We start from the raw sequence: 13,502 nt of genomic DNA, 5'->3' as shown, positions 1-13,502 counted from the left end.
CCATTCATGGCTAGCTCGGAAGCCCCCGGATGACGTGACCAGAGCTGATTCTCACATGACAACGGTGGCTTCCGGCCGTTGATGATGAGCTGGGCGATCGGAGTGGTTGTTGGGATATTTTGACGAACCATGTGCAGGTGAGGTGTCTCTTTATTGGTATGGCTACTGGTGCTTCCTGCAGGAGATGTACTTACATCGTCAGGGCTTTAAAAGTAAGCCGAGGGCATGATATATACAGCAGACCCACTTCCAACCCTTCCATCAGGCTGGAGTTTGTTCCCGGATGGTCAGATTGGAAGATGATCATAGTGGAAGTTGGTGAATTTTGCTCGTTGCAGCTCAGTCTGAAGTTCTATATATTGCACAGATCACTGACAAAAAAAACTGAAATAGGAGCACCACATCGGTTTTGAAATCTGCATATTTCCTAAACGTTGCTGCTGTAACACATTGATATAACCAGGTAGATCAGTGTTTGAAAGTAACTGGATAACTAATCTAGAGACCGTAAATTCAAATGCCACTTCTGAAGTTTGAGAACTTGTACTTTGTTAAAAGAAACCAGAACGTAGGAAAAGCTCAACAGGCCTGGTAGCAGAGATATCAGCGAACATGATTAGCCAATAGCGTTCAAAGTCTGCCAAATGGCAAACTTAATCCACGATTGAAAAGAAAGATTCAGACTGTAACTGAAATGTGGTCATTAATTGTTGAGATTGTTATGAATATTAGTTTGAGACTTAATTATTTTCTGCAGTGACTAAAAGGGGTCGAATAGATTTGTCATTTGAATAATTTCCATTGTTTGAGTCTAAAAAGATATTTGTTCTGGTGGATCAGACGAATATGATGCAATCTCGGGTACATAGGAGCCGAAGGCATGTGAAAGTTAATAGTTATTTTATTCATGTTCTCAGGATATCTCAAGCGCTTCACAGCCAATACATTAATTTTGAAGTTTGCAGGCAAATGCAGTAGTCAGTTTGTGCATGACTAGGTTCCCCAAACAGTAATGCGATAAATGACTACTCAGCCTGCTTTTGGTGGTGCTGGTGGAAGCATGATTGTTAGTACAAGGGGTTATGGGGCGAAGGCGGGAGAATGGAGATGAGAAAAATATCAGCCATGATTGGTGGAGCAGACTCGATGGGCTGAATAGCCCAATTCTGCTCCTATGTCTTATGGTTTATGGTATGGAAATTAGCAGAACACTTTGAAAAGCACTAAAGAAATACAATTTCCAACTCCACCTCTTCACTTTTTTCTGAAGTGGACAGAATATTACTGCCGTTGCCTACTTGAGCTCCATTTAATAATGTTCTCATTTCTGCTTGAGCTTTGGAAGAGTTACAGCATTGCAGTCTACAAGTATTCATATTTAGTAATTCGATTTTGAATTAGCTGTTCAAATAGTTACTAACGAGCAGTCCTATCTACACTTTTAAAAACGTTTAAAAAAAAAAAAAATTTTTTTTAGAGTACCCAATTCGTTTTTTCCAATTAAGGGGCAATTTAGCGTGGCCAATCCGCCTAGTGTGCACATCTTTGGGTTGTGGGGGCGAAACCCACTCAAACACAGGGAGAATGTGCAAACTCCACATGGAAGTGACCTAGAGCAGGGATTGAACCTGGGACCTCGGTGCTGTGAGGCCGCAGTGCTATCCACTGCGCCACCATGCTGACCCCCTAACCACACTTCTAGTACAGAATTTGTGTTCCACAAATACCTTACTGTAGAGGCTTGGTCATTTAGCATGTTCAAGATTGAAAAGGACAGAGTTTTTAAAATGTTTTTATTGATTTTCACATTTTTATCTTACACATTCCAGTTCACACTTTAAGTTTACAAGTTTCATCACCGTGCATAGTATTGGGCAAAGCAGCCAAAGAAAAATGAAAAATTACAAGTGAGAGATAAGCCAAAGAAGAGTGAGAAGAAAATAAAAATAATACAAACAAACCAGGATCATTAAACATATTTACATGTCCGTCCCCAAAACGTGGCTGTGCCACCCTGTCTTGCCCAGTGTGTTGATGCTCACCATTGCCTTTTCCTGTTTGCCCTCAGGCCTGTCTCCTGTGGCTATGTCGCTTGTGTTCTGCAGTCTTTTCAATGGGCTTTTCATAGAATCATAGAATTTACAGTGCAGAACGAGGCCATTCGGCCCATCGAGTCTGCATCGTCCCTTGGAAAGAGCACCATTCCTAAGCCGCACCCCCACCCTGTCCCCGTAACCCCACCCAACCTTTTTGGACAGTAAGGGCAATTTAGCATGGCTAACCCACCTAACCTGCACATCTTTGGACTGCGGGAGGAAACCCAAGCAGACGCAGGGAGAAAGTGCAAACTCCGCACAGGCACTAACCCAAGCCGGGAATCGAACCTGGGATCCTGGAACTGTGAAGCAACTATGCTAACCACTGTGCTACCGTGCCCACCTCACTCCTGTTCCCTTGCCGCGCCCCCCCCCCCCCCCCCCCCCCCCCAATCTCTCTTTTCTTTGCGATCCGACTAGTTGCTGGCTATGGGCAGGTCTTGGAACAAGTTGCTGACTGGCTTCCACGTGCTGTGGAAACCCGCTTCCGACCCATGGATGGCGAATTTTATCTTCTCCAGTTGGAGGAATGCCGACAGGTCAGACAGCCAGTCAACAGCTTTGGGGGTGCTGCCGATCGCAAACTGAGCAGCATTCTTTGACGGGCAATTAGGGCGGCAAAATCAAGGGCATCGCCCCGCCCCCTTCCCCATAGAGAGTTCTGGCTGATCTGAAACCCTGAAGACTGCCACTTTTGGGCATGGCTCCACTCTCACCCCCCACAACCTTGGATATTGCCTCAAAGAAGGGTGTCCAGAACCCGACAAGTCTGGGGCAGGCCCAGAGCATGTGGATGTGGTTAGCCGGGTCCCCCTGGCAGTGTTCTCATTTGTCCTCCATGACAGTAAGGGTCTTGAGGGTAATCTAGATTAGTCAGGAAGGTGGAGTTGAGGATTTTCCTAATGGATCAGCCATGATCTCAATAAATGGCGGAGCAGACGGATGGGCCAATTGGCCTATTTCTGCTCCTGCGTCTTTAGGTCTATGGTCTTTGCAGAATAAGCATGTTGTTTGGAGTTGTCAGTAGGAAATCTCATTGCACATAAATTATTGCTGTGCTCTCAGCCAAAGGCTAGAACACTCATTTCATTTTCATTGAGAGCTGCATCCATTATTTTGGTCTGGAGGGTAAATTTTTGCCAGTGATTCTGATTTGGAACTGTTATTTGCAGAAACTGACAGTTAATTATCAAATTTATGCATTAGCAGAAAACAGCTACTGAATTAGATTTCAATATTGTTGTATTACACAGCTGTTGAATTTTAATGATGTCTGGTTAATTTTAAAAGCACTGTTTACTTATTGGAGTATTGAATGTTTTACTATAGGGAATCGTTTAGATCAGGCATTTTCAAAGTGGGGGTCGCGACTCACGGGAGGGTCGCGGAGTCATCCATAGTGGCGTTCCTGATCGCGAGAATTCAGGCGCAAAGGCCACAGCAGCCGGCTTTTAAAAATGCCGGTTCCAAGTGGCTTTAAAAATGACGGCCGTAAAAATGCGGGCACGCTGCGCAAATCCAGAGAGAAACATCGCCTCCCCCTGACGTCAGCGCGCAGAAGATAAAAAAAAAAATTTAAATTCAATCTTTCTGCATCTGTCTTGACCAATACTTTGAGTTAAGTAATTCCTCCTCATCTATGTCTAAAATCATCACATTGTAATTTGCAGACTATCTCCCTAGGTCGTAAACCACCCATTTTAGGAAAGCTTACATTCTGCATCTGCTCTGTAATGTCCTGAGAGAATAATGCCTGTTTCGATGAGGTCATTTCTCATTCTTCGCTACTCTAGACTATAGAATATAAGCCCAGGTTTACCGCACATATTAAATGTACGAGAAAATGGTGGGTCGCGAATGTAGGCCAACTTGGGTCCCAAAGGATGGCTGATTCGTAAAAATGGGTCCCGGGCAAAAAAGTTTGAAAAACAGTGGTTTAGATTGGTTATTACTCTTTTTAAGGGAAAAGTGAATAAGTATTTGAAGTAGTGCAAGATCTAGAAATGTGTGATTAGCCCATTGCTGTAGCAAAGAACCAGCACAAGACAGGTGCCTAATAGCCTCTTGTTTCTGTACTGTAAACCTCTGATGTTCTCTAAGAGCATGGAACAGGTTTGGTTCTGCAGATTTACTTCCAAACGTTCATCTGCACTAAATTTTCACAGAAAATCTGCAACTTCTGATGAATGCTAAGTTTGCCACTTATTAAACTGTCAAACTCAATGTTCTTCCCAATCCACCAAACATTATTGTGTCCCTTTATACAAATAACAAGAAGGACCTGTGACTTCAGATCAATCCAGGACTGGATAAAGAGGAAGAGAAAAGCTTTTATCAAGTCCAAAGGGAGAAATTCAACTATGGCCCTAGAGGAATGTAGGAAATGCAAGAGTGAACTTAAGAAAGCAATTAGAAGAACAAAAAAGGAGCATGAAAAATGACTTGTGAACATGATTAGGGAGAACCCCAAGTCATTTTATACATACATTAAGGGGAAGAGTAGGGCCCATTGGAACCAAGGGACAATCTGTGCATGAAGCCGCAGGACTTTGCTAGGGTGTCAAATGAATACTTCTCATCAGTCCTCATGCAGGGAGAGGGCAACATAGGTACAGAATTCAGGAATTGGGACGGTGAGGACCTTGAGCAGCTTGACATAGGACGTGAGGAGGTATTCGAGACTTTGACCGGCTTAAAAATAGACATGCTCCCAGGCTCGGATGAATTGCATTCCAGGCAGCCGTGGGAGGCGAGGCAGGAAATTACAGGGGCTCTGACACGCGTTTTTAATTCCTCTCTGGTCATGGGGGAGGGGGAGGGAGGGGGGTGGGTGAAGTGACAGAGGACTGTAGAACAGCTAATATTATTCCACTTTTCAAGAAGGGTGGTAGAGATAGATCGGGGAATTAGAGGCCTGTGTAGGGAAACAATTGGAGAAAATTCTGAAGGAGAGAATTAATTTCCACTTGGAAAGGCATGGGTTGGTTAGAGATAGTCAGCATGGTTTTGTGAGGGGGAGGTCATGCCTAACAAATTTGATAACATTTTTTGATAAAGTGACCGAGAGTGTAGATGAAGGAAGTGCAGTTGATGTAGTTTATGTGGATTTTAGCGAAGACTTTAACAAGGTCCCACAAGGACTGATTGAGAAGGTTGAAGCACTTTCAAGGAAACTTGTCGAGATGGATCCGAAACTGGCAATGATATAAGTTAAGTTTGCAGTTGACACCAAGATTGGTGAAGAAGAGGGCGTAGGTTACAGGACGATATAGATAGGTTGGTCAGATGGGCCGAGTAGCAGCAGATGGTATTTAATCCTGATAAGTGCGACGTGATACACTTTGGAAGAAGAAACTGACAATGGAGTATGTAATGAATTGCAGGACACTAGGAAGCTCAGAGGAACAGATGGATCTTGGGGTAATTGTTCACAGATCCCTGAAAGTGGCAGAGCGGGTGAAGAGGGTAGTTAAGGCATATGGGACCCTTGCCTTTATCAGTCATGGCATAGAATACAAGAACAAGGAGGTTTTGCCAGAGCTGTACAGAATGTTGGTTAGGCCACAGCTGGAGTATTGTGTGCAGTTCTGGTCACCTCACCAAAGGAAGGAGGTGATTGCACTGGATGGAGGAGGGGGGGGGGGGGCGGTATGATAGTGGTACAGAGGGGATCCACCAGGTTGTTGCCTGGGACGCATCTGACCTATAAGGAGAGACTAGGTAGGCTTGGATTGTTTTGTTACGCCACAGCTGGAGTACTGCGAGATGTTCTGGTCACCTCACTATAGGAAGGAGGTGATTGCTCTGGAGGGGGTTCAGTGAAGATTAACCAGGATGTTGCCTGGGATGGAGCATCTGAGCTATAAAGAGAGACTAGATAAGCTTAGATTGTTTTCTTTGGAGCAGAGAAGGCTGAGGATGGATATGATTGAGGTGTATAAGATTCTGAGGGCATGGACAGGGTAAATAGGAAGCAGCTGTTCCTCTTGGTTGATGGGGTTAATCACAAGCGGCCATGGTTTTAAGGTGAGGAGCAGGAGATTCCGAGGGGATTTGAGAAAAAGTTATCACTCACAGGGTGGTGAGAATCTGGAATGCACTGGCTGGGAAGGTAGTGGAGGCTTGAAACCTCTCAACCTTTAAAAAGCACTTGGATGAGCATTTGAAACGCCATCATTTTCAAGGATATGGGACAAGTGGTGGTAAGTGGGATTGGAGTGAGATAAGGGTAGTTATTGTTGGTAGACTCGATGAGGTGAAGGGTCTTTTCTGTGCTGTGTGACTCTGACTCTAAGACTTTACAGGTTTATGCAGGCAGTAGCAAAAATACTTGCAAACCTTTCTATCTTTCTCTCCTCCTTAATAGGCTCCTTAAAACCTACTTTGACCAAGTTTTTGGTAATCTGTCCGAATATTTCCTCATGTAACTCAGTGTCACATTTTGTGTGATAATGCTCTTGTAAAGCACCTTGAGGTAGTTTAGTAGTGAAAGAAATTATGTAAATACTAGCTGGTGATTTTTTTTTGTGTATTGCCAGCCCAAAGGTAAACTCAGCAACATTAATGTCACTCTTATCAGAAGCGGATTTTAAATTTGACACCAGAATTTAATTACTTGGGAAGTGATGAATACTCCCAAATTCTATTTCAATGCACTAGAGTACAACAGCAAGAGTAAAGCATAGACGGAGAGAGCTTTCAGTGGGCAATTTTGCAAGATCTTTTAAAACTAACAAATCAAGATAACGGATTGTGGTACTAGACATTACCAAGATTACAAGAGTAAAGGTGAATAGGAAGTGAATCAGAAAATAGTGTACTGGACTTGGATTTCCAGAAGGCATTTGGCAATGTGTCATAGCATAGGTTGCTGCACAAAGTACTGTGAGTAGGGGGTGATACATCAGCATAGATAGCTGTTAGTTAACAGGAAATGGAGTAGGAATAAATTACATTTCGTGTTGGCAAGATGTAGTGAGTGGATTTCCATACAGATCCGTGCTAGGGCCTCAACTATTTATATTCTATGTCAATGACCTGGATGAAGGGATCAAATGCATGGTTGCCAAATTTGCTGATGACACAAAGATACATAGGAGAATAAGCTGTGAAGAAGACATAAGGAGACTGCAAAAGGAGATGGGTAAAGTGAGTAGCCAAAAATTTGACAGATGAAGTATAAATGTGGGAAAATGTGAACTTATTACTTTGGCAGCATATTAATTAACTGTAGAGAGATTGCAGAACTCGGTACAGAGGGATTCGAGTGTCCTGGTACATGAATCTATGCGGGTACAGCAAGCGATTAGGAAGGTAAATGGAATGTTGTAATTTACTGCAAGGGGAACGGAATATAAAAGTAGGGAAGATTTGCTACAGTTGTACAGGCCGTTGTTGAGATCACATCTGGAATACGATGTACAGTTGTGGTCTTTGTAAGAAAAAATATAACTTTTGGGAGGGTTGCAGAGATAGTTCACTTGACTGATTCATGGGATAAAGAGTTATCTTGTGGTGAAAAGCTGGACAGGTTGGGCTTGGACCCATTGGAGTTCAGAATATTGAGAGGTGATATTGAAACATGCAAGATCCTGGAGGGACTTGATAGTGGATGCTGGAAGGGTGTTTCCTTTGTGGGAGAGACTAGAACTCTGGGGCACAGTTTAAAAATAAGGGATCTCCTATCCAAGACCGAGACGAGGATAATTTTTATCACTTGGTTCTGAAACTGTGGAATTCTCTTCCCCCAAAAGCAGTGGAAGCAGGGTGATTGAATATTTTTAAGGCTGAGCTAGGTAGATTCTTGACTGATAAGGGACTGAAAGAGAATAGGGGGTAGATAGGCAAATGGAGTTGAGGCTACAATTAGATCAGCTATGATCTTATCAAAAGGCAGAGCAGGCACAGGGGATTGAAAGGCCTACTCCTGGTCTCGATTGATTTATATGTTATAGTGATTAGGGGACATCACATTTGATTTTACTAATCTGAAAGTTGTTTGTGGAGGGCTTCATGTTACAGATAATCCCTCATTTTTTCTTGGACCGTGGTATTTTATTCCTCCTACAACCTCCAGACTTTTAAAAACCAAGCCTGGTGACTCCTAATCCCGATTTCCAGAGTTACCGCATTCCCCTTTTTAATATCTGCAGCCATGATTCTTTATCCCAGTTTCAAAAGCTTTGTAAAGGTTGCTGAGTTTTACAATATCTGTAATGGAAATTTGTTTCATAGTTTCATTAAAGGAATTGTAATCTAGCTCTTTTGGTTCTAATAGAATGCTGTGAATGTTGCGAGCTTATCCTGGGACGAACGAAGTGCAGTGGCGACTACATCAAATGCAGAAAGACTGATGATGACAAAGTAAATAGAAGAAGAAATAAATGAAATAGATAGATACATTAAGAGTAAAAGAAAAGGCAAAAAGTGAAGCCGAACAAACATAGAACTCAAATATTGATAAAGGATGTGTAAATAAAGAAAAATTAAAGAAAGGAATTGATTATTAATCATGAAAGATGATGCTTCTTGGGGGCTCGGCATTGATGGAGTTTAACTGATGATTGCGGAATAAACTTTAATGTCGGTGAGGTTGACTTAGATTAGATTAAACTTCTTTTCTGACCAAATGATGGACAAAGTTCATAAATTCACAGGAGAAACATAGAGCTGACAACATGGAACTTCCTGAAGTTTGCGCCACTCCAATGGAGCTTTGTGATGATTTGGGTGGGAAATGCAATTCTTGTTGGTGCAGTAGGTTTGCTCTGCTGAAGTGGGAATAAGGCTTTGTCGGGACAGAGCAGGCATCTTACTCTTCACTTGGCCAGGATGGAGGATTCTTGGAGGTGATAGAGACAATTGTCCTGTTCCACGGTGCTGACATCCGTTGCTGATTATAGGCACAGAAAACGCCACTGTCACTTGATAAAATTGGGTGACAATTTTCACGATGTTAGAAAGTATGAATTTACTTTGGATAAAAGTGGTGTATTATTTGTTTCCCTTTATCTTTTCACAGAAGCTGCAACACAATTGTGTACCTTTCATGTTTCATACAAACTTCTGGTAGCCAACATATTTAGCAGTGCCTGCATGCAGTAAAAGATCTACCTATCCAAACTGCACACACATGAGGTGTTTTAACCAGAAAGATGAAATTAATCCTCTCCGGTGTTGTGAATGGATGTCGCCATGGTAAATTGATTGAAGTAGGACGGAATGGCAGCAAAAGCATCAACATTCCTGGTTGTTTGCTTTATACCCGGACAGGCACAGCTCCACATCTGACTCATGATACACTCAGCCTTATAGAAGGAGTTCCTGAACCTGTGCACCTGACATTATCTACACTGTATGTGCAAGTATAAAACACTTTTTTCTTTTGCCCTTGGGTTTAATGCAAATATGGTCAGTACCTGGTGAAATATAACAGTATCCCTCTGTCGAATACAAGTTCCAGCATTCAAAGATCCACGTTGACATGGGTTGGATTAATTCAAGTGTGTACATCAAAAGAAGTTCCTTTGACTTCAGTTATAGAGTGAGTCCGGGAACTCTGTATATGCACTGTGAGACCATTTCTGTTTGCTGCATATTGCCCTGGTGTCCGTGAATGGTGCCAGAAGTCCTGTGCCTAGCTTTATTGTAATGTTGCTTGAGAATACCTGTATTTTCCGCTAACTTTTAAGAATGTTGAAAAGTAAGATGCCAGTTCCTTTTTACTATTTTATATTCGTACTTTTCAAACACTTAAATAAGTTCCTTTTTAAAGGTCATAGTCAGTTGCAATAAAACATTCCATATTCAATTACCTTTTTGGAAACAATTCTTCAAATTGGGTGATAAGTCTAAAAATGCTGTTTGATGATCTGTTACACTAAACCTGACATGAACCGAGGCAAGTATGAGTGTCTCCTAGAGGGAGGTCTCATACCACTTGGGCATAGGATTGGGACTTAACTGAGGTATAATGCCAATTCCGCATCGATGTACACCCAAGATCACTTTATATTGACACCAGTGCGGCATTAAAACTACAGGTCTACTTTTAAATTTGATGAAGTTGATAGGTCTAAAATAAAAAGCAACTGAGCCTGCCTACTTTTTCCCTCCTTACCAGGTGTGTTACTGTTATTGCCTGATCAGGTGGAACCTGAGGAAGGAGCAGTGCTCAGAAATCTAGTGATTTGAAACAAACCTGTTGGACTTTAACCTGGTGTTGTAAGACTTCTTACAGTGCTCACCCCAGTCCAACGCCAGCATCTCCATATCATCTGCTCTAGGAAGGAAGAAGATTTTTGGAGGAACACTTTCTGGAGAAGCCCATGGCTGTATGACCTCAGCTCTTGGCTGCATGGATCAACATAATGCTTATTAAATAAATTATTATAGAATAAAATAGATTATGTTCTTCGTTCAGCACTATAGTTACTATGATTTGTAGGAATGCGAATGCATATGAGCTATGGGTTAATGAGTAAATTATATTTACTGACTCTCCTCTGATTTAATGAGTTAATCTCTCACACTGATTGAAATTGAGAGTTGAAACCTTATTGAGAATGTTGATGGCATTCAAGCCAGTAGATAAAGGAGGCCTCTAACTGGTTGGATACACATTCTGGTCACACGAATGAAGTACAAGTATTTTGATCTGTTGCACCACCCAGTTCATGTTCCTTTATTACATTTCTGCCATAAACCACTGCATGATCAGTCGCAGTCTGTTCACTTGTCTGACAGTTACTTTGAAAGTTATATTTTATAGTGTTTATAAAAAACATCTCACCAAGTTTGCAATGACAAGATTGCGATTTTTAACCACTGCATATTAGCTTACCAAATATCTTAATGTCGTTTATTTCCGGTATTATTCGGTGCATAAATAGTATTTGTTTATTTTTATTCCCCTCAGGGCTGAGCACCACGAAGTTCTGGAGCAGTATAAACAAGGCATCGGAAAATTCATAGGTATTCATTGTGTTTTGTGGGCCAACATGTTATTCCCCGATTCACACCAGAATATGTTTCAGATTGTCCACATCATTTGTACATGTCTAGTTTTGTGATTAGCGTAGCATGGTATTCAGCGGCATCCATAAATACTGTTGGTGCAGGTAAATCTTGTAATAAATAGTAAGAAGTCTTGTAACACCAAGTTAAAGTGCAACAGGTTTGTTTTGAATCACTAGCTTTCGGAGTGCAGCTCCTTCATCAGGTGAGTCAGGTTGTAATAAATAGTTCAGGGGTGGCCAAACCCTGGCTTGTGAGCCGCCATGTGGCTCTTTCACATACATTGTGACTGATTCCTTTTATTCCAGTGCAGTTGCAAAATTCCTTTTGTGGCTCCCGGCCAGTCTTGTAAGCATCATTGCCACTTTTTCCAGCTCCCTAACCCATCCTCTTGCTGTTGATCGCTAACTTGCAGTAGTGTCTGGAAAGCGAGGAAGCAATTTAATATGGATCAGGAATGTAAGAATCTATTTTATTGGAACATAAGTGCCCAAGTTGAAATTTGTTGTTCAGTAGGAGGTTACAACGTCTTTTGAAGTAAAATCAATTCTTTTTTAAACCTTGACCGATTATCAACATTGGAAGAGTAAGTGGTGGGCATGTGCTAGCCCTGATGTGTGTCAATGAAGCAGATTTGATTTTTCCATGATCTGAGTTTTGTGCGAAGTAAGTCTGGTGGATAAGAGAGGAAAAAGCAGGTTGAAGGAATGCTGGAAGGTTAGAAAGGAAAATACTGAAGCTGAATGTTTAGAAGATTAAGAGGTGACTTGTTTGAAACATGCAAGATCCTTAGTGGTCTTGATGGGGTCGATGTGAAGGAGATGTTTCCTCTTGCAGGCAGATCTATTACTAGGGTCCACTTTAAGAATGAGGGTCATCTATTTATGACAGAGATGAGGGGGAAAAAAAAATTCTCAGGGTTGAGAGTCTTTGGAGCTCTTCTTCAAAAGGCGTTGGAAGCAGAGTCTTTGAATATTTTTATGGAAGAGGTAGATAGATCCTTGATAAGCAAGGGTGTGAAATGTTTTTGGGGATAAGCGGGAATGTGGAGTTGAAATTGCAGCCAGGAAGCCATGATCTTATAGAATGGCGGACCATACTCGAGGGGTTGGCCCAAGACGTATGATCGTAAGTAATAAAAATTTGTCTGTAAAGGTTGCCCAGGACTTGCAGCTCTCGAATGTCTGAAGATTATTATATGCAGCTCTGAGGTTCAGAAAGTTTGGCCACCCTTGGAATAGTTAGTTGTTAATGAATCCCCTTGCACTATATAAAAAAAACAATTCAACAATTGTAAATGAGCACATGTAAGAATGCCAGAAATCGGAAATAAAGAGAAACTAAGTCTTGAACCCTAGACTCCCATCTTCAAATGTGCTTTTTCTGCAAATCTGTCTGACACAATATTAATTGTTTTAAGTTTCAATAAATATGTATGTTCCACTTCTATTGTATTCTCCTAATCCCTCTCCAGTTTTACGCCAATGAATTTTAATTTTAAGATTTATGTTGTCACTTAAGTAAAACTTTTGTTTTGGATACGTTTCAACAACACTAGTGCCACTATACAAATTCCAGTGCACTCCCACAATGTTTTTGCTTGGTGGTTTCAGAGTTTACTAATTTGATCAATTTGAAAGAAGTGTTATTTATTTCAGTCTGCTTTATGACAGGTATGCCAGACTCTGTTCTGTACTGTTCTTTACATGACCCAGCCAGTCCATGTCCATCAGGATACAACACAAACAAAGTAAGTTAGCTATTAGTGTAGAAGCACAATTTAGCCGATACTTGACGGTTCTTCGTGCCTTGCTTTTATTTAATTTGTTTTCTAAGCTGTCAGTGGTGCTGATCGTTATTACTACAGTTCGATTTGACTTGAGAACAACATGCTCCTGCCAAAATTGCAGAATGCAGTATTAATGCTCTCTCCTGTTCAAAAGCAATATTTTCATCTATTTAAGAGCCCGTACAATTGGAGTTCCACCATAAATTTACTGCATAGGATTGTTCTGAGATTGATAATTGCTTCAATGCTGAATGGTTGCATGGGGACTGTAAATGGTAAGATTGGCGTCAACACAACTAGGGTGAAGGGTCTCTCATATTTATGGAACAGTACCCAAAAATGAATGACCTCGTTGGGAAGAAAATAGTAAACTGAAGCAGGGTGAGGAGCTGATGGTGGGAAGAAAGTTTGCAACGGTAAATTGCAAATCTGATGTTACTAAATGTAGAAATGTGAAGAAGGTGGAGTCTGCACAATATGATTTAAAATTGTAGTTTTAAAAGTAACCAGTTTTTTATCCCGCAATAATTTGTGAAATTTTTAACATTAAAATCCTGTACAAATCCATTTCTTACATTTTTTTGGTGCCTTATGACTTAATG

General features: G+C 41.4%; 1 protein-coding gene across 4 annotated transcripts in view; it reads left to right on the top strand.

Moving 5' to 3' along the window:
- Positions 1–13,502, top strand: part of qtrt2 (queuine tRNA-ribosyltransferase accessory subunit 2) — a 61,863-nt gene continuing 48,361 nt past the window's right edge. The window contains exons 1-4 of one of the 4 annotated variants that reach the window (XM_072514057.1): positions 1–137; positions 9,118–9,450; positions 11,014–11,069; positions 12,785–12,861. In XM_072514057.1, coding sequence (XP_072370158.1) covers positions 9,251–9,450; positions 11,014–11,069; positions 12,785–12,861 — 333 coding nt within the window. In that variant the 5' untranslated portion in view covers positions 1–137; positions 9,118–9,250. The other 3 variants (XM_072514058.1, XM_072514059.1, XM_072514060.1) reach the window with 3 other exon arrangements.

The sequence above is a fragment of the Scyliorhinus torazame genome, chromosome 8 (assembly GCF_047496885.1).
Source record: "Scyliorhinus torazame isolate Kashiwa2021f chromosome 8, sScyTor2.1, whole genome shotgun sequence".
Taxonomy (NCBI): Eukaryota; Metazoa; Chordata; class Chondrichthyes; order Carcharhiniformes; family Scyliorhinidae; genus Scyliorhinus; species Scyliorhinus torazame.
Note: the sequence above shows the minus strand (reverse complement) of the source record. Positions and strands in the feature narration are given on the sequence as shown.